This window comes from Nelumbo lutea, chromosome 4 (assembly GCF_056320005.1).
Source record: "Nelumbo lutea isolate HS-2025 chromosome 4, American lotus-T2T, whole genome shotgun sequence".
NCBI lineage: Eukaryota > Viridiplantae > Streptophyta > Magnoliopsida > Proteales > Nelumbonaceae > Nelumbo > Nelumbo lutea.
Window position 1 is genome coordinate 53,493,849 of NC_142687.1, and position 24,253 is coordinate 53,518,101.

General features: G+C 40.9%; 1 protein-coding gene across 2 annotated transcripts in view; it reads right to left on the reverse strand.

Moving 5' to 3' along the window:
• The window catches only part of LOC148860650 (Pentatricopeptide repeat (PPR) superfamily protein), a 30,640-nt gene extending 12,254 nt beyond the window's left edge, over window positions 1-18,386 (reverse strand). Inside the window, exons 1-2 of one of the 2 annotated variants that reach the window (XM_088982349.1) lie at window positions 15,079-18,386; window positions 14,832-14,908 (exon numbers count right to left, since the gene is read on the reverse strand). In XM_088982349.1, the coding sequence (XP_088838475.1) occupies window positions 15,285-18,152 (2,868 nt within the window). In that variant the 5' untranslated portion in view covers window positions 18,153-18,386 and the 3' untranslated portion in view covers window positions 14,832-14,908; window positions 15,079-15,284. The remainder of the gene's footprint in view (window positions 1-14,831; window positions 14,909-15,078) is intronic. The other variant, XM_088982350.1, reaches the window with a different exon arrangement.
• Window positions 18,387-24,253: the final 5,867 nt, after the last annotated feature.

Sequence of the window (24,253 nt, forward strand, 5' to 3'; positions counted from 1 at the left end):
CCTAACTTCCATAAGTCATTTGTGTGCTCCGATATCACCTTCTTTGAATCGGTTCCTTTTTTCTCGGATATTGTGGTTTCTTCTCCTTCCCCCGTAGTTCCTCTTCCCGTCCTTGTTGCAGATCCCCTTCTCGTGGCTCCCATTCCAACTGCAGATTCACCTCCCGTGCCAATTACTACTGAGGGGCCACCAATCAGACAAGTGTATACTCACAGAAGAGCACCGGCCCCTCCTCCAATTCAGCCTTGTCAACAAATCCTATCATTGCTTCTTCTCCCTTGGACCTTGATCTTCCTATTGCCCTATGGAAAGGTAAACGCACTTGTACTTCTCATCCTATTTCACACTATGTTTCAGCTGCTCACCTTTCTGCTTCTCATCGCAACTTTATATCATTGTTATCATTTGTTTCCATTCCCAAGACTGTCCAGGAAGCCCTTACCTCCCCAGGGTGGCGACAAGCCATGGAAGAGGAACTCTCTGCTCTACAACACAATCACACGTGGGAACTCACTGCTCTTCCTTCTGGTAAGCATGTTGTTGGGTGTAAGTGGGTCTACACAGTGAAGTATCTTCCAAATGGCAGTGTGGAGTGATTGAAGGTCAGGTTAGTGGCCAAGGGCTATTCTCAGCTGTATGGTGTGGACTATATGGAGACATTTTCTCATGTGGCTAAAATTGGTTCAGTTCGGGTGTTGATTTCATTAGCTGCTATGTATGATTGGCCTCTTGTGCAACTTGACATCAAAAATGCTTTCCTACATGGTGATCTCATTGAGGAAGTGTATATGGAGCAACCGCCAAGGTTTGTTGCTCAGGGAGAGGATGGTAAGCTTTGTAGACTCAAAAAGACAATTTATGGACTAAAACAATCTCCATGCGCATGGTTTGGCAGGTTCAATGAAGTAGTGAAAGACTTTGGGATGAAACAATGTCAGGTAGACCATTTTGTGTTCAATCATGACTCAAAAGATGGAAAAATCTTGCTAGTGGTGTATGTGGATGATATTGTCATAACTGGGAGTGACAGTAATGGGATTGACAGGTTGAAGACAGGACCACTTCAATACGAAAGATTTGGGTAAGCTGAAGTACTTCTTGGGAATAGAAGTTGCAAGGTCAAGGCATGGAATTAACTTATGTCAAAGAAAATATGTTCTTAACCTACTTGAAGAAACATGATTGTTAGGTGCTAAACCAACAGAGACTCCTATGGAACTTAATGTCAAGTTGAGTGTTGATGCAGGTGAAGAGTTTGTTGATCCTGGAAGATGCAGGAGGTTGGTGGGAAAGTTGAATTATCTGACTATTACCCGACCAGATATGTCATTTGCTGTGAGTATGGTGAGTCATTTTATGCAACATCCTCGGATTCCTCATTGGGAAGCAGTTCTAATGATTGTTAGGTACCTGAAGGGTGCTCCAGGTCGTAGTTTGTTATACCAAAGTGGAGGGACTCTTGAAATAGTAGAGTATACAAATGCTGATTGGGCTGGTTCTATATCAGACAGGAGATCAACTACAGGGTATTGTACCTTCCTTGGTGGCAATCTTGTAACTTTGAAGAACAAGAAACAAACAGTTGTGGCAAGGAGTAGTGCAGAAACTGAGTAGAGAGCTATGGCTCATACCACATGTGAACTAGTATGGTTGAAGAACTTGCTACAAGAAATGGGATTCTCGGTTGACAAACCCATGAGACTATATTATGATAACCAAGCTGCTGTTCACATCTCTTCCAACCCAGTCTTCCATGAGAGAACCAAGCATATTGAGATCGATTGTCACTTTGTGAGAGAAAGTGATAAGTGGAGTGATAACCACATCTCATGTGAGCTCAAGAAATCAGTGGACAGATTTACAAAGGGATTGTCTCGGAGCAAAGTAGATTATATTTGTGACAAGCTGGGACTATAATGACATATACTCTCCAGCTTGAGGGGGAGTGTTAGAGTACACAAAACAGGGATATTTTGGTCATTTGGGTTTATCTATTTGAGAGTGAAAGGTCTGTTTTATTTATGTGTCCCATCACTTATGAGGGACAGTATGGTCTTTCTTGTAACTATGTTATTGGAGATAAATACAAGTGGGTCGACTAGAGAGAGGACTGATTTTCCTCTACTGGCCGATCCCTTCTTCTTCTTCTTCTCTTCTTCTTCTTCTTCTCTTCTTCTTCTTCTTCTCCTTCTCTACTGTAACCTAGGACTAAATAAGGATTTCACAGTTAACATATGAGGGATGTTACATTATTGTCATGTACTCTTATCCTTATTCTGATATATTTTAATCTACTGCTTCATTGAAGCCTCGGGAACTGGTTGTAACTGTTTCCTTGAAGGCTTTTTGTTGTCAGTCTCTGACAGTAGTGATTTGAAGTTCTTGCCACTGTAGCTCTTTTTGTTCTTCAGGATTGAATGATTCAAGTGCACGGATATCTGTGGTGGTCTGGGAGTATTCTTGCTGAGTGTTTTTAGGACATTTTTTTCACTAATTTGTTGGCTGATTGGATTCTAAAGACTGGTCCACTATTTTTTTTGGTGAAGATAGATCAAGTTCTGATCCTCAGTTGAAGGCATTTTATTCTAGGCAGTTTGCCAGTGTACTGTTGTTTTGGGGGGTATCTTTTGGTGGTCTTGGCTGATGGTTTCAATACTCTGCAGGAGCTTGATTTTTGGTCAGTAAGGGAGGAATTCCTTATTGTGTGGAGTTACAAGGGAGTGTGGTTACTGTTTGTTTTCAACCCTTGGATTTTTGCCAATTATTTTCTACTGTGTGGGGTAGTTTTAACATCTTGTGGGCATCAGTATCACTTTTTGTTCTTCAGGATTGAATGATTCAAGTGCACGGATATCTGTGGTGGTCTGGGAGTATTCTTGCTGAGTGTTTTTAGGACATTTTTTTCACTAATTTGTTGGCTGATTGGATTCTAAAGACTGGTCCACTATTTTTTTTGGTGAAGATAGATCAAGTTCTGATCCTCAGTTGAAGGCATTTTATTCTAGGCAGTTTGCCAGTGTACTGTTGTTTTGGGGGGTATCTTTTGGTGGTCTTGGCTGATGGTTTCAATACTCTGCAGGAGCTTGATTTTTGGTCAGTAAGGGAGGAATTCCTTATTGTGTGGAGTTACAAGGGAGTGTGGTTACTGTTTGTTTTCAACCCTTGGATTTTTGCCAATTATTTTCTACTGTGTGGGGTAGTTTTAACATCTTGTGGGCATCAGTATCACTTTTTGTTCTTCAGGATTGAATGATTCAAGTGCACGGATATCTGTGGTGGTCTGGGAGTATTCTTGCTGAGTGTTTTTAGGACATTTTTTTCACTAATTTGTTGGCTGATTGGATTCTAAAGACTGGTCCACTATTTTTTTTGGTGAAGATAGATCAAGTTCTGATCCTCAGTTGAAGGCATTTTATTCTAGGCAGTTTGCCAGTGTACTGTTGTTTTGGGGGGTATCTTTTGGTGGTCTTGGCTGATGGTTTCAATACTCTGCAGGAGCTTGATTTTTGGTCAGTAAAGGAGGAATTCCTTATTGTGTGGAGTTACAAGGGAGTGTGGTTACTGTTTGTTTTCAACCCTTGGATTTTTGCCAATTATTTTCTACTGTGTGGGGTAGTTTTAACATCTTGTGGGCATCAGTATCACTTTTCATTGAGAGCTTCCCATGGCTTTAGAAGGTGCTGTCACCTCTACACCAAGGGAGATCATATTGAAAGTGTCACCTCTACACCAAAGGAGATCATATTGAAAGTGTCACCTCTACACCAAAGGAGATCATATTGAATGTATTCAAGGAACAGTTGGCAGAAGGATATGGTAGGGAACTTCAGCAACTTGAGGAGACCTCATCGCTCCTACAGCTTTTGTCATTCAGGTAACCAGACCTCAGGTTTCCATGTGCCTACCCTTATGCAGTCCACTTTCATTGATCCTGGGACCACAAACCAATTGCCTGGTAAACCAATTTTGTTTTCTTCATATCGTTTGCTATTAGGGAGAGATAGGGTAAGGCTGGCGGATGGTTCTCATTCTACCATTGCTGGCCACGGAACTGTATCTCTTTCAGGTGGAGTTAACTTGAGCCATGTTTATCATGTTCCTAAACTTCCTATCGACCTTTTAGCAGTATTACTCAATTTTTGAATTGTTTTGTGACCCTTTTTTATGATTCAAGTGTTTTCCAAGATTTGACTACAGGAAGGACGATTGGCAAAAGACATGTATATATTTTGGAAGCTGTAGCTGGTCTGACAGCAAAAACTCCTACTACTCTAATGAGTCAGTCTTCCAGTTCTTGTAATAACACCCAAACAATGTTATGGCATTACCACCTTAGTCATTTGTCCTTTTCTTTAAAGGTATTGTTTCCAGAACTGTTTGAGTCTATGCCCTTGTCATCTCTCCAGTGTCCAACCTGCCTATCAAGCAAGCATTGTCAAACCACTTTTCCACCAAGTAACAAGCAGTCCTTCCTTTTCCAATTGTCCACTATGATGACTGTGGCGTAATACCATACCTACCGAAGGAGGTTATAGATATTTTATAAGCTTTATTGATGACTTCTCCTGCCATACCTGGATCTATTTGTTCCGTTCGTGAGATGAAAGTTTCAAAGATAATTCAGAATTTTCAAAAAATGGTGTTTACACAGTTTCATGTGGAAGTAGAAATTTTCCATTCTAACAATGCTTAGGAATATTTTCAAAAAGATGTGACCCAGTTTTTTGCTAAAAATGGGGGACCATTCACTAGAGCTCTTGTCCAAGGATATCAGGTAGGATCTCAACAGAAAGCCCACAAAACCAGGCCCAGGCCCATGGAGAGGGGATCTTGATACCCTATGGAGAGGAGGCCATCATCGTCAAGTCTCAGGGCCCAGGCCCACACCAGGAGGAAGCCACCAGCACTACTTGAGTTTACATCCAAAGGAAGCCTCATCATGTCAGCTGAATCTGTTATCAGACATGATTGCAAATCAGAGTTAGTTAGGATTGTAATAAGAATCATATAAATATCCATAGTCCGAGGGTAGGGCAAATAGAGAGATAGTTCCCTTTCTTTATTCTCTATCTTCTTCTTTTGGAGGCAGTGTTCCCTCAAAGAACACCTGAGTTGGGCAGAAACCCAACAACTAGCACCAGAGCCGGTCTTGATGCCAACCACTCGATCATCAGCAATGGAAGAAAGAGTGGATCAACTGGAGGAGAGCCTTCATCAGTTCGAAGGGGACCTCAAGGAGATCAAGGCGGCGCTGGCAATGGTGATGACCCAATGTGAGAAGATTCCGACATTGAGAAATCCCACGGTCAATCAAGAAGCACCGAGTAGTGAGAGTGTCAGACAAGGAAACGAAGCTCCAGTCAAGTTCGACGAACTAGACTTTCCCCGCTTCTCAGGTGAGGATCCTTTAGACTGGATTTTTAAAGCTGAAAGATGCTTTGAATATCACGAGACTCCTGGATATCAGGGACTATCTATTGCCTCGATATACCTAGAAAGAGAGGCCTCTTGGTTCCAGTGGTTTCAGATGTCCCATCCTCAATGCTCCTAGGCAGATTTCACTGAGGCACTCTGTGCCAAATTTGGACCTACAGCCTATGAAGACTTTGACGAGACCTTGACCAAATTCAGGCAGACTGGTTCAGTCCAGGACTATCAGATTGAGTTAGAAAGGATTGCAACTCAAGTCACCGGCTGGACAAAGAAAGCCCTGGTCGAGTGCTTCGTGGGGGATTGAAGGAGGAGATAAGGCTTGAAGTTAAAGCCTGGAGACAAACCACTATGGTAGCAGCCACAGGGATGGCCCAGCTTCAAGAAGAGAAGCTAGCCCGAGTCAGGTCGCTTGGCCGCCCAACCCTACCCTTCAAACGTCTCACCTAGGCCAAGATGCAAGCCTAGAAGGATAAGGGGTTGTGCTATAATTGCGATGAGAAGTTTGGCCAGGGACACAAATGTAAGAACCCACAAGTTTTCATGTTGCAAGTCAAAGATTCCAATAGTGGTGAGGGCCAGTTGGAGCTAGAACTCCCACCCGAGAAAGGTGCCAGTGACCTAATGGGGATCGATGAGCCCAAAAACTCACAACAGGCCCTGATGGGCCAAACCTCCCCCCAAACAATGCGGGTCAAGGGAATTCTCATGGGCCGCCCAGTTTCTGTGCTTATTGACAGCGGGAGTACCCTTAATTTTGTCACCAACATTTTTGGCCCAACAGTTGGGATTAGTGGTCTGCCACACTTCCCCTTGCTCTATTCGGGCAGCAAATGGGAGTCGGATAGCCTGCACAGGGATTTGTAAGGGAATGAACTTACAAATTCAGGGGCATACTTTCTCAGTGGATTTGCACTTGCTCCACTCACAGGAACCGATGTCGTGTTAGGGGTCCAATGGTTAAGTCAGCCGGGCCCGGTGGTATGCAATTGGGCCAAGATGACTATGGACTTCAATTTGAATGGGTTGCCACACCATTTTAAGGGAAATGGGCTTGAGCCTCCATGGGCTGCGAGGCTACAAGCCCTCATCAAAGAGCCATTGCAACCAATGTTTATGAATCTAGGTAGGGGTGATCATGGGCAGGGCCCAGGCCAGGCTTTGCACTTATGATAAGGGCTATAGCCTAGGCCAAGGCCCGGCCTGAGGTTCCGAGCCTGAAATATAACTCCGAGCCCAGGTCTACACGTGTTAGAAAGTTTTGTATGCCCTTAGCTTCAATCAAAATTGATGTACTTTATGAGTTTATTGTAAATGAATAAAAGTGCATATTTGATTCATGTTCCCTTGGTATGTTTCTGTGTAATACCCTTAAACTGGACACTTATTGAGACTCGTGTTAGTTTAGAATGTTCACAGCCAGTGGGTCGGTCTGGGGAGACCTATCCTGACAAGGCTGACACTGTGGTGCCACCAAGTTGGTTGGGGTGGCTTGTCTCAGCTACTGGGGTGAGACCCTAGGCACATACAGTGTGGGATTAATTGAATCTTTGAACTGGACTAGATTTTCAGTATTGCCCTGGACCTTGAGGATTGATGGGCAAAACTGGAAAGTTACACCCGACCCCTAGACTCGATTATGATACTGCACTAGGTGTCGAATCGGGCTGTCTTTGATGTACCAATCAGTGAGATCCTTAGCGGGGGTCAAAACCTGGGTATGTTGGGACAATCTGAGAATTCATCTGAGTGGGTGATCATAGTGACAGGATCAGCCCCTTTGTCGGACAAAGGTAATGATCGGGGATGCACTCTCACTATTGGAAACCAAGACTGCCGGCAGCCGATTTCAACCGTTGAGATTTGTTTTGCAAAATATATTTTATATGAGATATAAAAGTATATATATTATGGTTTCTAAAATGTTTGCAAAAGGGTTTTAATTCCCGGGATCCATATAAGTGAAGAGTGCAACACTGTTCCTTGCAGCCGAGGGAGAGGTCCTCTCTTGTCGGGTAGTGTATGATCATTAAGGGCTGAGAGGTTAAGTGTAAGACCATTGAGGATAATCCCTGATGGGCTAATCTTGCATCTGCCCACAGTCCCTGGGTGTTACAAGGTGGCTTGGCCCAGGGACCACTTAGGGTAAGTGTTTGGCCCATAGAGCCCATTCGATGAGTTTCAGGGGGTGCACTGTCTTTAACAGTGTATTCGACCAGGCCATGTAACAAAGGCTGGGCCGAACCCATGTGGCTGATGTGTAGATCAATGCTTGGGTCCCACGCCATACAAGGAAGCCCAACTGGGCAGCAGTTAGGAAGGTTAAATGAGCACATAAGCTTAATGGGCCTAAAGCCCATTTCGAACTGGGCTATTTATTTAATTAATTAAAGGGGCGAATTCTGAGATGGATTAGCAGATAGGATAGGGTCTTAATCCTATCCACTCAGAGAGTCCAGATCTGAATGTGATTCAGATCTAGAAACCTCCTAATGGGATTAGGAGAAAGCTAATCTAATCTACAGATAAGATAAGGGTTTATCCTTATCACTAGAAGAGAAGGTTGATCCAAATATGATTTGGATAAGCAGCTGCTAATGGGATTAGGAGCTGACCTTTTAAGTTAACATCAGATCCAAAAGAAGGAGGGGGCGGCAGCCTTTGGAAGAGATACATCAGATCCTCTTTAGTGCTGAAATCAAGAAGAGAGAATTCTACACCCTACGAATACTCTCTTGCCGCCTCCCTGTTCTTGTCGCCCTGTTTGTCAGTTCGATCTCCAGTTGTGGGAGAAGTCGAGATTGGATCTTGACATCAGTTCTTTGAGAAAGGATTGAGAAGGAAGTTGTGCTCACGTACCATTCTACTAATTCTTGCAAAGGACAGAGTTCTTGTGGAAGAACACTACTGATTCTGCTCTATCCTGCACTGTGCCATCTTCAGTGGGAGCAGTCTTTGGATCCTTCCTTGGGCGTGAACACCTTCGTTGGGAGATATTACTTCTCCGTATCAGGTATAATTCTCTCCTATTACTTTTGGTTCAGATCTGGTTCAGTTTAAGGTTCAAAAATGATCCTTGAAAATATGATTTTCTAAATAGGAAATGTGATTCCCAGTTGAAGGGAGAGAAAAAATTTTGAAATTCGCCCCCTTATTCCGCAATCTTTGGGTGTCCATGGGATGGATCTCTCATCCCTTCAACACGGGCCCAGGCTACGCCTAATTCTGGACCTATGTCTTTCATATGTAGAAAATTACATATAATTAATATTTTATATTAATTGACATATAACATGGATGTTAACTTATTTTATACATTATATCAATGTTTTAAAACGCGAAGGCGTGACGCAAGGTGTTCCACTACCTAGACGCGTGAAGTGTAGTTTAGAACGCAAGAGGCGTAAGCCTCCCGAACACAAGGAAGCGCTGCTTAAGAGGAGGGGGGTTAGGAGGAAGGGGGGATCTCATTTTTTTCTTTATTTTTAATAAAGATCTTTTATTTTAAGAAGAATAAAGATGCACAACATTAGTTGAAAGGGGGGTCTTGTCGAAGTGGAGGCGAGCGAGCAAAGCGAGCTTGCCGGAGCAAGGGGTAAACCACTTTCTTTCCTCTTATCTTTCCTTTCCTTTCCTTTGTTTTTCTTTTTTCTTTTTTTTTTCTGTCTTTTTATATAAGATGTGCATGAGGTGCATGAGGTGTACACCTCTAGCACGCCTCATGAAAAAAGTGCATTAGGCATACGCCTCTTGCACCTAAGGCTTATGCCTCAGAGGTGTCAGCACCTATGGCATATGCCTCAGGGCGTTTTGGGAGCATCTCAAAGTCGAAGCACATCGAGAGGAAGTACCACGTACTGCGGGAGATTGTTGGTAGAGGGGACGTCCTAATTCAAAATGTAGCGTCAGCGGAGATTGTTGGCGAGCTGTTAGACAGTTTTGTATGCCCTTAGCTTCAATCAGAATGATGTACTTTATAAGTTTATTGTAAATGAATAAAAGTGCATATTTGATTCATATTCCCTTGGTATGTTTCTGTGTAATACCCTTAAACTGGACACTTAATGAGATTCGTGTTATTTTAGAATGTTCACAGCCAGTGGGTTGGTCTGGGGAGACCTATCCTGACAAGGCTGACACTGTGGTGCCACCAAGTCGGTTGGGGTGGCCTGTCTCAGCTGCGAGGGTGAGACCCTAGGCACATACAGTGTAGGATTAATTGAATCTATGAACTAGACCAGATTTCCAGTATTGCCCTGGACCTTGGAGATTGATGGGCAAAATTGGAAAGTTACACCCAACCCCTAGACTCGATTATGATACTGCACCAGGTGTTGGATTGGGTTGTCTTTGATATACCAATCAGTGAGATCCATAGCGGGGGTCAAAACCTGGGTATGTTGGGACAATCTAAGAATTCATCTGAGTGGGTGATCATAGTGACAGAATCAGCCCCTTTGTCGGACAAAGGTAATGATCAGGGATGCACTCTCACTAATGGAAACCAAGACTGCCGGCAACCGATTTCAATCGTTGAAATTTGTTTTGCAAAATATATTTTATATGACATATAAACGTATATACATTATGGTTTCGAAATGATTTGCAAAAGGTTTTAATTCCCGGAATCCATGTGAGCAGAGAGTGCAACACTGTTCTTTGCAGCCTAGGGAGAGGTCATCTCTTGTCGGGCAGTGTATGATCATTATGGGATGAGAGGTTAAGTGTAAGACCATTGAGGATAATACCTGATGGGCTAATCTTGCATCTGCCCACAGTCCCTGGGTGTTACAAGGTGGCTTAGCCCAGGGACCACTTAGGGTAAGTGCTGGGCCCATAGAGCCCATTTGATAGATTTCAAGGGGTGCACTATCCATAACAGTGTATTCGGCCAGGCCTTGTAACAAAGGCTAGGTTGAACCCATGTGGCTGATGTGTAGATCAATGTTTGGGTTCCACGCCATACAAGGAAGCCCAACTGGGCAGCAGTTTGGTAGGCTAAGTGAGTACATAACCTTAAATGGGCCTTAAGCCAATTTCGAACTAGGCTGATTTGATCAGTCAATTAAAAGGGGCAAATTCTGAGATGGATCAGCTGATAGGATTGGGCCTAGACCCTATCCACTTAGAAAGTCCAAGATCTAAATAAGATTTAGATCTGTAAGCCTCCTAATTAGATTAGGATATGGCTGATCTGATCTGCAGATAAGATAAGGGTTATCCCTTATCACTTAAAGGGACTTCTAATCCAAATACGATTTGGATCAGCAACTCCTAATGGGATTAGGAGCTGATCCCTTTAAGATTATAAAAGGAAGAGGGGGCGGCAGCCTTTAGATATGCAACCAACATACTCTTGTCTTTAGAGCTGAAATCACAAGAAGAGAAAATTCTGCACCCTGCGAATACTCTCTTGCTGCCTCCTTCCTGCAGCCGCCGCCTCCAGTAGTTCGATCTCCTACTCTCTACAGGAGTAATCAAGATTTGATCTTGATACCAATCTTTTGGGGAAAAGATTGATTGGAGCTGTATTCACAAGCCATCCTGTTGATTCTTGCAAAGGGTCAAGTTCTTTTGGAAGAACATTGTTGATTTTGCTCCATCCTACACTGTGCCATCTTCAATGGGAGCAGATTTTGGATCCTTCCTTGAGCGTGAACACCTCCATTGGGAGATACTGTTTCTCTGTATCAGGTACATCCTCCCTCTTACTCCTTTTGGTTCAGATCTGGTTTGGTTAATGGTTCAAGATTGATCCTTGAAAAATATGTTTTTCTAAAATAGGGAATTTGATTCCCTGCAAAGATGGGAGAAATTTTTGAAATCCGCCCAGTCCATTCCGCAAGATTTGGGCGTCCATGTGTCCATGTGATGGATATCCTATCCCTTCAATATGCTGATGTATTCCAAGAACCCCGGGGTTTGACACCCCCCAAGCCTCAGGACCACAGAATACCAATCATGCCCAGAGCCCCACCTGCCAATGTGCGGCCGTATAAGTACCCACAATTTCAGTGGGAAGAAATTGTTTTGGCAGTCCAAAAGTAGCAGGCCTACTTATTGGGCCGACGATTCATCATCATAACAGACCAATGCAGCTTGAAGCACTTAATGGAGCAGTGGGTGCACGCTATGGAACAGTAGAAATGGCTCACCAAGCCGCTGGGGTACGATTATATTATAGAGTACAAGCCCAGGCCCACCAACAAAGCAGAAAACGCCCTATCGAGAAAAACAGAGCTGACCCATTTGGGAACCTCTAGGCCCAACTTCCCTCTCCTTGAGCAAATTAAACAAGAGGCCCATAATGACACAGATCTATCCAAGATTCGAGACCAGTGCATGGAGGACCCAACTTCACACCTCACGTACTTGGTAAGGGACTCAACCCTCTTCTTCAAGGATAGATTGGTAATTTCACCCACTTCACAGTTCATACCAGAATTGCTACATCCTTTTCATGATGCACCTCAAGGGGGCTACTCAGAGATCCTAAGAACCTATTGTCGATTCACATCTCACTATTACTGGAGGTTTATGAAACACAAGGTGAGGGAGTACATGGCCTCATGTTCAATGTGCCAACAATAAAAATATGAGGCCCAAGCCTCGGTTGGCCTCCTCCAGCCCATTCCTATACCAAAAAGGGTGTCGGACGAGATATCCATGGATTTCATAACTGGATGTTGAAGGCATATTTTTTTAACCTTTTTCCCTGATCGATGTGTTTTTCAGGATCTGGAGACAAGGAAGGTGATTGGGACTGGCCGTGAAACGATGTGTTTTTCTGGGGGGATGCTATTCTTACAGCAGTATATCTCATCAATCGGATTCCTTTACGGGTTCTTGACATAAAACCTCCATTTGCCCTTTTATATCTTGATAAAGAGTTGTTTACCATTCCCCTTAAAACCTTTGGTTGCACTTGCTTTGTTCAGATCCTTAGCCCTCATCGTTCCAAATTTGATCCTAAGGCCTCAAAATGTATTTTCTTTGAGGATGTATCATATTATCCAAGGGTTTCTCCTCAGGGGGAGAGTAGTGAGGTTGGGATTAGCTCATCAGAAGTTCCTTTACCTATCCCATTAAGTGAAGAGGGGTGTAGTGGAGAAGGTTGTCAAAGGTGCATGGATGTGAGAGTCTATCACAGATGGTGGAGGCAGGTTGATTTTGGTCATCAGTAGTCCAAGTCAGCCCCAGATCCTTCTACAAACCCAGATCCAGGTACCACAATCTCTTCACCAGATACTACAGATGAGAGACCTCCAACCATGGAGCCTTCACCTTTATTGAGTGACCTTGACCTCCCCATAGCAGTCCGTAAAGGAGAATGTCATTGCACCACATCCACAACTCACTACATTTCTCAATTCTTGTCCTATGATCATTTGCCTCCCTTCTACAAGTCTTTTCTTGCATCCATTGCTGATATTCCCATTCCCAGAACAGTACAGGAAGCCTTGTCAGTTCCTGAGTGGAAATGTGCAATAAAAGTAGAAATGGATGCCCTCATTAGAAACAATACCTGGGAAATAGTTGATCAGCCTAAAGGGAAGAAACTAGTTGAATGTAGATGGGTGTTCACTGTGAAACATAACGTTGATGGTTCTGTTGAAAGGTATAAGGCCCAATTAATTGCAAAAGGATTTACTTAGACATATGATATTGACTACTTGGAAACTTTTGCACCAGTAGCAAAGATGACCACTACCAGAGTCCTATTATCTCTTGCAGCCAGTTACTCTTGGCCGTTGTATCAGATGGATATTAAAAATGCCTTCCTCAACGGAAACTTGCAAGAAGAAGTTTACATGCAGTTGCCTCCTGGATCCCAAAGCTTGGTTTGATAGATTTATACGAGCCCTTGAAAGGTTTGGGTATGTGTAGGCCCAGTCAGACCACACCTTATTTATTAAGAGAGTGAATTCTTCCTTAACCTTGCTTGCTATATATGTGGACGATATTGTAGTAACAGGGAGTGATACTAGTGAGATTGAGTCCCTTAAGCAACTCCTTCATCAAGAGTTTCAGGTAAATGATCTGGGAGAACTACGATACTTCTTGGGCATTGAAGCCTTACTCGAAATTATTGCCATCATGGTGGTTCATATGGTGAAATCCTTGCTCCTGTTTGAGGATATAAATGGTAATGACCTGCGTAGGAAGTGGATGGATGTGGAAAACTAAGCTCCTCATGCTACTATTATCAGGTGGTCTTGGTCCCCACTGGTTGGTAACTTTACTATGATGAATTTTGATAGCAGTAGTGAAGGGAATCACAGTCCTTCAAGCATTTGAGGGGTTTTCAAGAATGATGGAGGAAGAATTCTAGCCTTTTTTTCAAGTCCAATTGGTGTTGGTGATTCTTTGAGGGCTGAAATTTTGGCCGTAATGGAAGGTGTTATAAGGGCCAAGGAGTTAAATGTTCGAAAATTGGTTATTGAAGGAGATTCAAAGTTAGTGATAAGCTGGCTGCAAAAGGAGATTGTGGGTTGGTGGAATCATGTTAATTGAGAAAGGAAATTCAGGTAAATGACTCTCAGCATGGAAGTTAGATTCCAATGGATGAAAAGAGACCAATTCTTTTGCTGATGCATTGGCCAAACAAGGGGTGGGAAGAGATCATTTGTTTTGGGCTTTGCTGCAACTTTTCTTTTTTCGGGCAGAGATAAGAGAGTTTGTCTCTCCCTTTTCTGATTGTATTGTATCTTCTTTCTATTAATATTTTATGAAGTAATTCAATTATTGATCAAAAACAAAACATCACTTTGACCATGTTTTTTGAAAAAAAAAAATATGGAACTTAGAACGGCCTGACTTAAAAAAATATATATATAGGAAACTTCTAAGGAAAATTCTTGGAGTCAAATACCATGGTTAAAGTCTAAAGTGGAACACTTGATGTCATTTATGTTACGTCCATATTCTCAAGGAACCATTCAACCTAAAAGCTTAAGCTATTAAGTGAGGTCCTTGAATAGGCTTTATTCTCTAACATGCCCCCTCACACGAAAGCCCATTGGGCTTGAAGCGTGGACAGAACAGTCCCACCCATACCTTGTGCTGAAACTTAATTAATTATAATGGGGGTGATGAGAATCAAACACTAGACCACTTGATCAAAGTGGTTCTAATACCACTTCAAAGAACCATTCAACCTAAAAGCTTAAGCTATTAAATGAGGTCCTTGAATAGGTTTTATTCTCTAACAAATATTAGAAAGTTGTGAGGCTGTAAACTTCAGCAACTTTTCTAATGACTAGGACAGCAGAACTTATAACTTATCTTCAAAGAGAGAATAGCTGTAAATTGTGTACATGAATCAATATCTCATCTGTAGTAAAAAAATTAAAAATCAATAGGACATCAAACTGACAAATTATTGAAAGAAAAAGTAGCACCTTCTAATTTCTTGAAGAGGGAATTACAGCAGAAGAATCTTTTTTTTTCTTTCCAACAAAATTGATTTCAGCATGTCCTGCACCACCCAAGAAAAAAAAGGCTTGACCAAAATCTCACAAAATAGAAATCCAATAAACTGGCTTCAGTAGTGACAATAGTGAAAAGATTGACTTCACATCTCCTCACTACAAAAGCTTGCTCAATTCAAGCAAGATCTTATGAAATAGAAGACAAGTGCACACATACCTGTTCATCATCAAATGGCACCAGTATTCTCTTAATCCAGCCTTCAGAACTCGAAAAAAATAAAGAATATGGATAGATTCTTTAAGGTTTTTCCATCTCCAAGCATGTCAGACAATTAATGAGACCATGTGAAAAGGCTGAAACATCAAATCACTTGTTTATAAACATGCCATACACAGGAATCATCTTTTTCATCAGAGTATGCATCAACACACAGCGTCAGGCATTCCATACACATTGGGCATGTCTTTATCATCTACAGGTTCTGTCAGACCCATCTGCTTATGAGAAACAATACCAGAAGAAAGGCCTCTTACTTGCATCTCATCATTAAGATTGGAGACCTGTTTTAAATCTCTGAATCTGATGCAACCTTGAACTAATGTACAATAGGTCACAATGTTTGGGTCTACACCTTCTACAGCCATTTGATCCAAAAGTTTCGCAGCTGCTTCCATATCCCCTTGCTTACAAAGTCCATTGATCAGGGCAGAATAGGTAATAAAAGATGGAACAATTCCTACTTCTACCATTTTGTCTTTTAATTTTATGGCTTCATTGATATCACCTACCTTGCAATATCCATCAATCAATGTATTGAAGGTTACAACATTAGGAGTTAACCCCTTTAAGTGCAGCTTATGAAAAAGCCTGACTGCCCTATCTAGGTTCCTTGACTTGCACAACCCATTTATAAGAGCATTATATGTAGTAATGTTTGGAACAAGACCCTTTGCCACCATTTCATTCCGTATGTCAAAAGCTTCATTCACATTGCCAGCTGCTGAACAACCATTGATGAGGGTACAATATGTAAAGTTATCTGGAACAAAACCCCTCTGTAACAAAGCTGAGAAAACTCTTCTTGCCTCAGCTACCCTCCCAGACTTGCAAAGTCCAGCAATCGCAATATTATATATAATATTATTGGACATAAGATGTCTTTTTGCAACTTCATCAAGAGACTTCGCAATTTTCTGAGCATTGAGATATTTTTTATCAGGCCTGCAGAACTTGTTGAAACACCCAAAATATGAAGCCAGATCAAAATCCACCATCTTTTGCAACAAAAGATTTGCTTCATCAATCCTACCAATCCTATATAGGCTACTAACCAGTACACTGCATATAGTTAAATTTGGAGTTAAACCCTTCTCACACATTTCAAAATACGTACAAAATGCTTTATCCAGCATTCCTTCTTTGCACCAACCAGAAATAAGAGAACCATATGTGACAATATTTGGGGTTAATCCCCTCACATGCATTTCATTTTGAAGATCCTTCACTCTACTGCATTTCCTAGATCTGAATAGTCCTGTAATAAGAGAATTATACATTTCGACAGAGGAAGAAATCCCTTCCCTTTCTATATCATCCTTGACACTAAAAGCTTGTCCAATATTTCCAGCTCTGCAATACCCATCAATCAGGATTCTATATGTCATTCCATCAGGGGAATTACCCAACACTTTCATCTTGGAAAAGATCTCCTCTGCTTCAACCATTTTCTTCATCCTACATAACCCACTTATCATTGTATTGAAAATAAAGTTGCTCTTAGTAAAGCCCCTTGACATGACACCTTTCCAGAACTTCAAAGCCCCTTCAAAATCCCCCATCTTGAAAAGACCATCAAGAATTGTACAACAACTAATCTCATCAGGAGCCACACCCCTTTTGAGCATCAAAAACCAAAGATTCAAAGCATCATGAAATGCACCCTTATGAAATAAACACTTCAGAAGTGTATTATACGTCAAAACAGTTGGTTTAACCCCATTCTGTAGCATCACACTGGAAAGCTCATATGCCTCATTTATGCAACCTTCTCTACAATACCCATTTATAAGAGTATTATAGCTATAAGAATCTGGCTTCAAGTTCCAGATCTCCAAATCCATTATTACTTGTTCTGCTTCCCGGACTTGTCCAAGTTTGCAGTATCCATTAATTAGGGAGTTGCAAATAAATAAATTCATCTCTAATCCTAAACTCAACATCTCATCACGAATTCTAACAGCATCATCAATTTTACCAGTTTGACAATACCCATTTATCAACATGCCATATACAAGTTCATCTGCAACCAAGGACTCTTCTTTCATGCGTAGGAAGACCTCTTCAGCCTCACGCATCTTGCCTTGTTTACAGTAACCCTTAATTAATAATGTATAAGTGACTACATTACATGAAATTCCTTTATCAGACATCATTCCAAATATTTGCCATGCTCCTTCCATATTACCTAAATTGACATAACCATTGATGAGAGAGTGGCAAGTTACAGCATTTGGTTCAAAACCCATGCCCTCCATTTTCTTTACAAAATCGATTGCTTTATGCACTTTACCATCCTTACAGTAAGCATTAACCATTATCGTACAAGTGAAAACATTGGGTATGATCCCGGCCCTAATCATCTGATCATAAACATGAATAGCCGTGTGATTTTCACCCCTCCTAATCAAATTACTCAAAAGGCTGTTACAAGATAACAAGCTAGGGGTGCATCCAACTTTCCCCATGTTGTCAAACACAAACAGCGCCTTCTTCACCAATCCTTTCACAGCATAGATCTTCAAAAGCATGTCAAAAACAGTTGGAGAAAATGAGAATTCCCTAAAAACTGCAACAAGTTCATCGAAAACCAGCGAAACAGAAGACTTGGTCTTAGAAATTTCTACCAATTCATGTAAGTACAGTTTCGTCTCATCAAAAATTCGTCCCTTAGACAAAATATGAACAACCTTGCAGTAAGATTTGATATTGGGTCTGAAATTCTGCTGCCTCGACGCCAATCTGAAAAACCCTAAACAGGCATTCGGGTTAAGCCTAAGCTTTCGAAGAACGCCATCAAGGATTTCATCGGTATAACCGAAGGACAGCTGAGGGATGGCCTTAAGGCGTCCAAGAATAAGAATTCGACATATCCTTTCCAGCAGTTCAGGTTGGTTAAGCTTGAGTTCGTCTCTGACCTTCCACCAAAGAACTCGACTTCCGTGGATTGATTCCTTTCGGTAAAAATGGCAGAGAAGATGAGGAAGACGAGAGGCAGAAGAGTACCTGAGCATTTCAGGGAAGCTGTTGCGCGAGAATTTGGAAAGATGACGATCGTTAAACGCATAACTATCGTCGAGTCGTCAATTATTAAACTCGAATTAAAGGTTGCATTTAAGTTGCAGTGGACTGTTTAACCTCTCACTTCACTTCGGTCGTTTCCCTGCCCGTGTCTGAGTTCAGAGATACGAGGTCTTCTGAGAAGCACAGTGAAATCACAGATGTAGTCCATTTGTTATGAAAAGAGAGATGGGAGTTAGGGCCGGGGTGATTATTTTCAGCCCGGCCTGGCCCTGAAAACGGGCTTTCCTAGGTTTTGTGTTGAGGCCCGGCCCATACCGCTTCAGGCCTGCAAATTTCAGGATCGAACTTGGGTCCAATACTTCAAGCCCAGCCTAGCCCACACATATTCATATACATGTTATTTATACATAATTTACATACATTTTATATTGCACCTATAATACACATAAGTGTCTGTTTGGTTCCCGGAATAGATGATTGCTTGATTTTGATTCCAACAGTTTATTTAATTAAAATGGGATTCCGATTCTCATTCTTAATAAAATGGGATTCCCTGGAAATGGCAACAAGGTAGGGCAGAGAAGGAGAACACCCCCCCCCCATTCCCGTTCCTACAAAAATTCTCATCCCCATCCTTGCTGATGAGGATAGGGTTTTTCCCATCCCCACAAGGATCCCCAATCCCCATCATTTTTTATTTTTTATGATGTTAAATTTATTTAATTTTTTATTTCTATTTCATTCCAAATTTTTTAATAAAAAATATTACAATTTATAATTCTATCTAAATATATTCAAATACATTCAAACATGTCTACCCATATTTTTAAAAATACTAACACAAATATATATTACAAAGTGGGGATCCCTATGTGGTTAGGAGTACTCTCCTTATCCCCATCCCATCCTCATCCCCACAAGGAAAAATCATCCCCATCTCTACCCCATTTGAGGTAGGTCATCGCAGGGTTCGAAAAAATGGAGAAAACTGACATCCCTGGATTTCCCCCATATGGGAAGTTGGTATTCCAAGCCCTGCCTTAGAAATGAGATTCCCATTGTAGAGTCTCTCAAAAAGTAAACAACTCCTAATAGGGTAAATTACAAGGGGCCTCCTTGTACTATGGGGTCAATGACAATTGCACCCTAAACTTTCATTGCAACAAAGATTCTCCTGAACTCTTACTTTGCAACAAATGCCCCCTTTGTTAGGGTTCCATCAAACTTTGAAATTGATTCTCCTTCGACTGTTTAAAGTTTTCTAAGTCTCGAAACTACCCTCAATCCATGTGTTGATTTTACTTTTTTTTCCTTCTATTTTTAAAACCTTTAAACTTAGCTTTTGGAGAATATAAGAATAAAACATAACTATTTTTGCATTTATTCTATGACCTTAGAACCCAGGGTATCTTTTAGTTGTATGTATTTTTTCAGCAAGAAGCGATGGAAGTGCAGCAACAAGCCTTGGTTTGTTCTTTCTTTGACGATGACAACAAGCATCTATAAGCCAACAAGGATAAGGGTGATTTTATAGTCTTGAAAGTGGATCAAGAAATGCCTCTGAAACTAAAGACAGTAAGTTGGTGGAAACTCAAGGAAAATGGAAAAGCGAGATAGATGATTGGAAATTGGGTAAGGATTTGTGTCCTCTAATGCCTTGCTTGTTCACCTATTTATTAAAGCAAGAGAGCAAGCTACATGCATGAAGGTATAAGAGCTGGGATATTTTCAATCTCAATAGACATTAGGGAAACAAATCTTGTCATTCTCTTTAAGAGAATAATGTGTGCCAATATAGCTACCAAGTACAACCCGACATGTTTCGTTAGGGAAACAATCACATGTCTAACAACATTAGAGCAACACCTAAGTGCTAAGGTTCTAGCCTAGCCTCACAAGGTCGGATGAAACCACGAGGTCACATTTTTGGTGTTTGAATGTCAAGGCTCTAGTCTAGCCTCGCGATGTCAAATATAGCCACAACGTCATTGGGTTGCTAGCCTTTAAATGTTGAAACCCTGTTCTGACTTCGGGAGTTCAATGATTGGGTGAGCCAAAATTTCGATCACATTGGATTTGAAATGTTATGCATCACGAGGCTTTGTTGGGACCAATGCCCTTGCCCAAGAGAGGGGGTGGACTAGGTAGAGCTTTCTAAAAAACGAAACTTGATTATCTTGGAATTCAATCTGAATTCTTAGACTCTTGACAAGACAATCTCACAAGCTTTCACCTCAAATTGAAGTTAAGTCTTCTTAACAAAAATGATCAAGATGCAGTAAAAATTAGGCTTAGTCAGATTGATTTAGCAATTAATCAAGATGTTACTAAAAGGATGAGAAATCCATCATATGGATAGCTGAACCCTATAGGAAGGTAGGGCGAAATTTCAAAAATTTCTTTCTCTTCCATGTGGGAATCGCATTTCCTGATTTAGAAGAAAAACTGTATTTTTCAATGATCAATCTTGAACCAATAACTAAACCAGATCTAAACCAAAACAGTAGGAGAGGAATATACCTGATACGAAGATGCAATATCTCCCAACGAATGTGTTCATGCCCAAAGAAAATTCCAAAGACTGCTCCCACTGAAGATGACACAGTGAATGGTGGAGCAGAATCAGAAGGGTCCATCCAACGAACCGAATTCTTCAGCAAGAATCCAGTGGAGGCAGTGAGCATGACTTCTGATCAGTCTTTCTCCAAAGACTGATATCAAGACACTTCTTGATTGCTCCTACAATGGAGATCAAACTGGCAGTGTGGCGGCAACTGGAGGAGAATGTAGGGAGAAGATGGCACAGGCACACTGTTGCTGCCTTCTCTCTGTATATTTGAGATCTGATCTCTGGAATTTTGGGATGGGCTGAATGGTTCACCCCCCTCCTCCTTTATAGACTTAAAGAGACCTCCTAATCTCATTAGGAGTTTCCTAATCCAAATCTATATTTGGATAAGGAGTTTTCTTTAAGAGATAAGGATAAACCATTATCTTATCTACAGATTAGATCATCTCTCTCCTAATCTCATTAGGAGGTTTCCAGATCTGAATTCAGATATGGACTCTCTGAGTGTATACGGTAAAACCCTATCCTATCTGCTGATTTAACCCCAGATCCGCCCCCTTATTTAACTAATCAAATTAGGCTAGTTCGAAATGAGTTTTAGGCCCAACAAGTCTAAGTGTTCAAAATGATTCCAAACTGCTGCCCAATTGGGCTTCTTTGTATGGCGCGGGACCCAAACATTGATCTACACATCAGCCACATGGGTTCATCCCAGCCTCTATTACAAGGCCTGGCCGAATTCACTGAAAAGACAGTGAACTCCTTGAAGCCATCACATGGACTCCTAAATAGCCCAACACTTACACTAAGTGGTCCCTAGGCCAAGCCACCTTATAAAAACCCAAGGACTGTGGGCAGATGCAAGATTAGCCCATTAGGTATTACCCTCAATGGTCTTACACTTAACCTCTCAGCCCATAATGATCATACACTGCCCGACAAGAGAGGACCTTTCCCTCGACTGCAAGGAATAGTGTTGCACTCTCTACTCACATGGATCCCAGGAATTAAAACATTTTGCAAACATTTTGAAACCGTAACACACATATATATATCCGTATATAAATATATTTTGCAAAACAAATTTCAACGATTAAAATCGGTTGCCGATAGTCTTGGTTTCCATCAGAGAGAGTGCATTCCCGATCATTACCTTTGTCTGACAAAGGGGTTGATCATGTCACTATGATCACCCACTCAGATGAATTCTCGGACTGTCCCAACATACCCAGGTTTTGACCCCCGCTAAGGATCTCACTAATTAGCATATCAAAGACAACCCAATCTGACACCTAGTGCAGTATCATAATCGAGTCTAGGGGTTAAGTGTAACTTTCCAATTTTGCCCACTAATCACCAAGGTCCAAGGCAATACAAGAAATCTGTTCTGGTTCAGGGTTTCAAGTAAACCTACACTACATGTACCTCGAGTCTCACCCTGACAGCTGAGACAGACCATCCCAACACTTGGCGGCACATCAGTGTCAGCCTTAGCAGGATAAATCTCCCCAGACTTATCCAACGACTGTGAACATTCTAAACTAACACGAGTCTCATAAGTGTCCAGTTTAAGGGTATTACACAGAAACACACTACTATAACATGAATCAAATATGTACCTTACTCATTTACAATAAATGTCATAATATACATCAATTTGATTGGAGCTAAGGGCATACACCGTCTAACAGTTACTCTTAGATTAACCTAACTATTGAACTAAATACTTGCAACTACAAAAAAAAAACAAATAATACACTAGCAAGAGCACAAGAGTTAGGAGTCAATAAGTAATAACAATAATAACAAGGACTCCTAACAAGTTGATAGCAACTGAAAAATAAATACAATAGTTTGGAACTGTAGCTTGCTATCATGCTAGTGGTTCCATAGTTAATCAAATAAATATAAACATAGAAAGTAAATAACTACAGAAAAAGTACAAAGCAATTGAATGTAAATGAACAATAAAATTAAATATGGCAGTTGCACCTGGTGGTGTGTGCCTGAATAGCTAGAGAGAGGACCAGCCATAAATCAATAGTAGAGAATAGGACTTATTACTAAATGATAGCTAAGAAAAGGACCAACTATCCAACTACAATCATCTTGAGATTCAAGCAGTGATCAGCTACAACCAGAATCTTAATGATAGATTTAACTGCTGAAATGTAAATACTATCAAATAATAAATGAACAATAAATATAAACAATAGTAAATGTAAATGCAGAACAAGTAGAGTGAGTTAGTATAGTTAGTAGGGTTAGTAATGTTAGTAGCTTAGTAACTACACTAAATGGCCTTGTATCTTATATATGAAAACAAAGAGGAAAAAAAAACAATAGAAATGCAAGATCTTAAGGGATCAAGTCATTATTATAGTCAGGAAAAATTATCAAGTAATTGACCAGAATTACTTTGAACTTAACAAGAATTCCTAGTCTTCATCCTTGCCATTACAACCAACAGAACTTAACAAGTGTTTATAATACTTGTTAACAGAGGTGACAACAGAACTTAACAAGTGTTTATAATACTTGTTAATCCTCCACCTCAAACCACCATTGAGGATTTCCATTAATTGACCAAAATTCCTAGTCTTCATCCTTGCCATTACAACCAACAAAACTTAACAAGTGTTTATAATACTTGAAACCAATTAGACTTCATAGGTACCAACCCAGCCCAAACCAACAAGGCTTCTAGTGCCTACAATACCATGTAGTTGGGCTTAACAGAGGTGACAACAAGACCTTAATGGTGTTCAAATTATTAAGCACCTACATGATCAAATAATCTTTTTCTCTTAAGCAATGGAGCAGGCTTACAAGTAAGAGCAATCTCTCAATAGGTAGATTTATACAATACAAGCACAAACTAAAACTCAATTGCTAGAGTTCTCAATGATGCTTGGCTCAGAGAAGAAGATCCTAAAAGATGGGTGAGACATTATAAGCTCATTGACTTCTTAAACAAGTTCATCTCTAGCACTACTAAAGCAAGGGATCTCTTTCTTCAAAATGTTTCTAGCCTGGCTTACTCTATCTGAAAAACAACTATATACAATATGTACAATGAATGCACATGTTGTTTCAAAGTTGTTAGATAGTGTACTCCCTTATCTCCAATCAGACTAATGTACATTAAGTTTTATGTAATAATAAAATCAGTTCATTATTGTTCTATGTTTGAATTTATGTGTTTCTATGAATTACCCTTTAAATTGGACATTTATTAGATTTATGTTAATTTAAAAAATTCTTAGCCATTATATAAACTTGGGGAGCTTGTCCAAACAAGGTTGACATTAATATGCTACAAAATGGTGGAGCAGCTTGTCTTAGCTACTAGGTTAAACCCAAAGTACAGTCAGCAGGTGTTTATAAGAAACATTAAATATGGACCAATTTCTAATTATACCTTGGACCTTGGAGATAGATGAGCAAAACTAGAAAGTTTCACTTAACTCCAAACTTGATATTGATACTACACTAGGTCTTGGACTGAAGTGCTTTTGATAT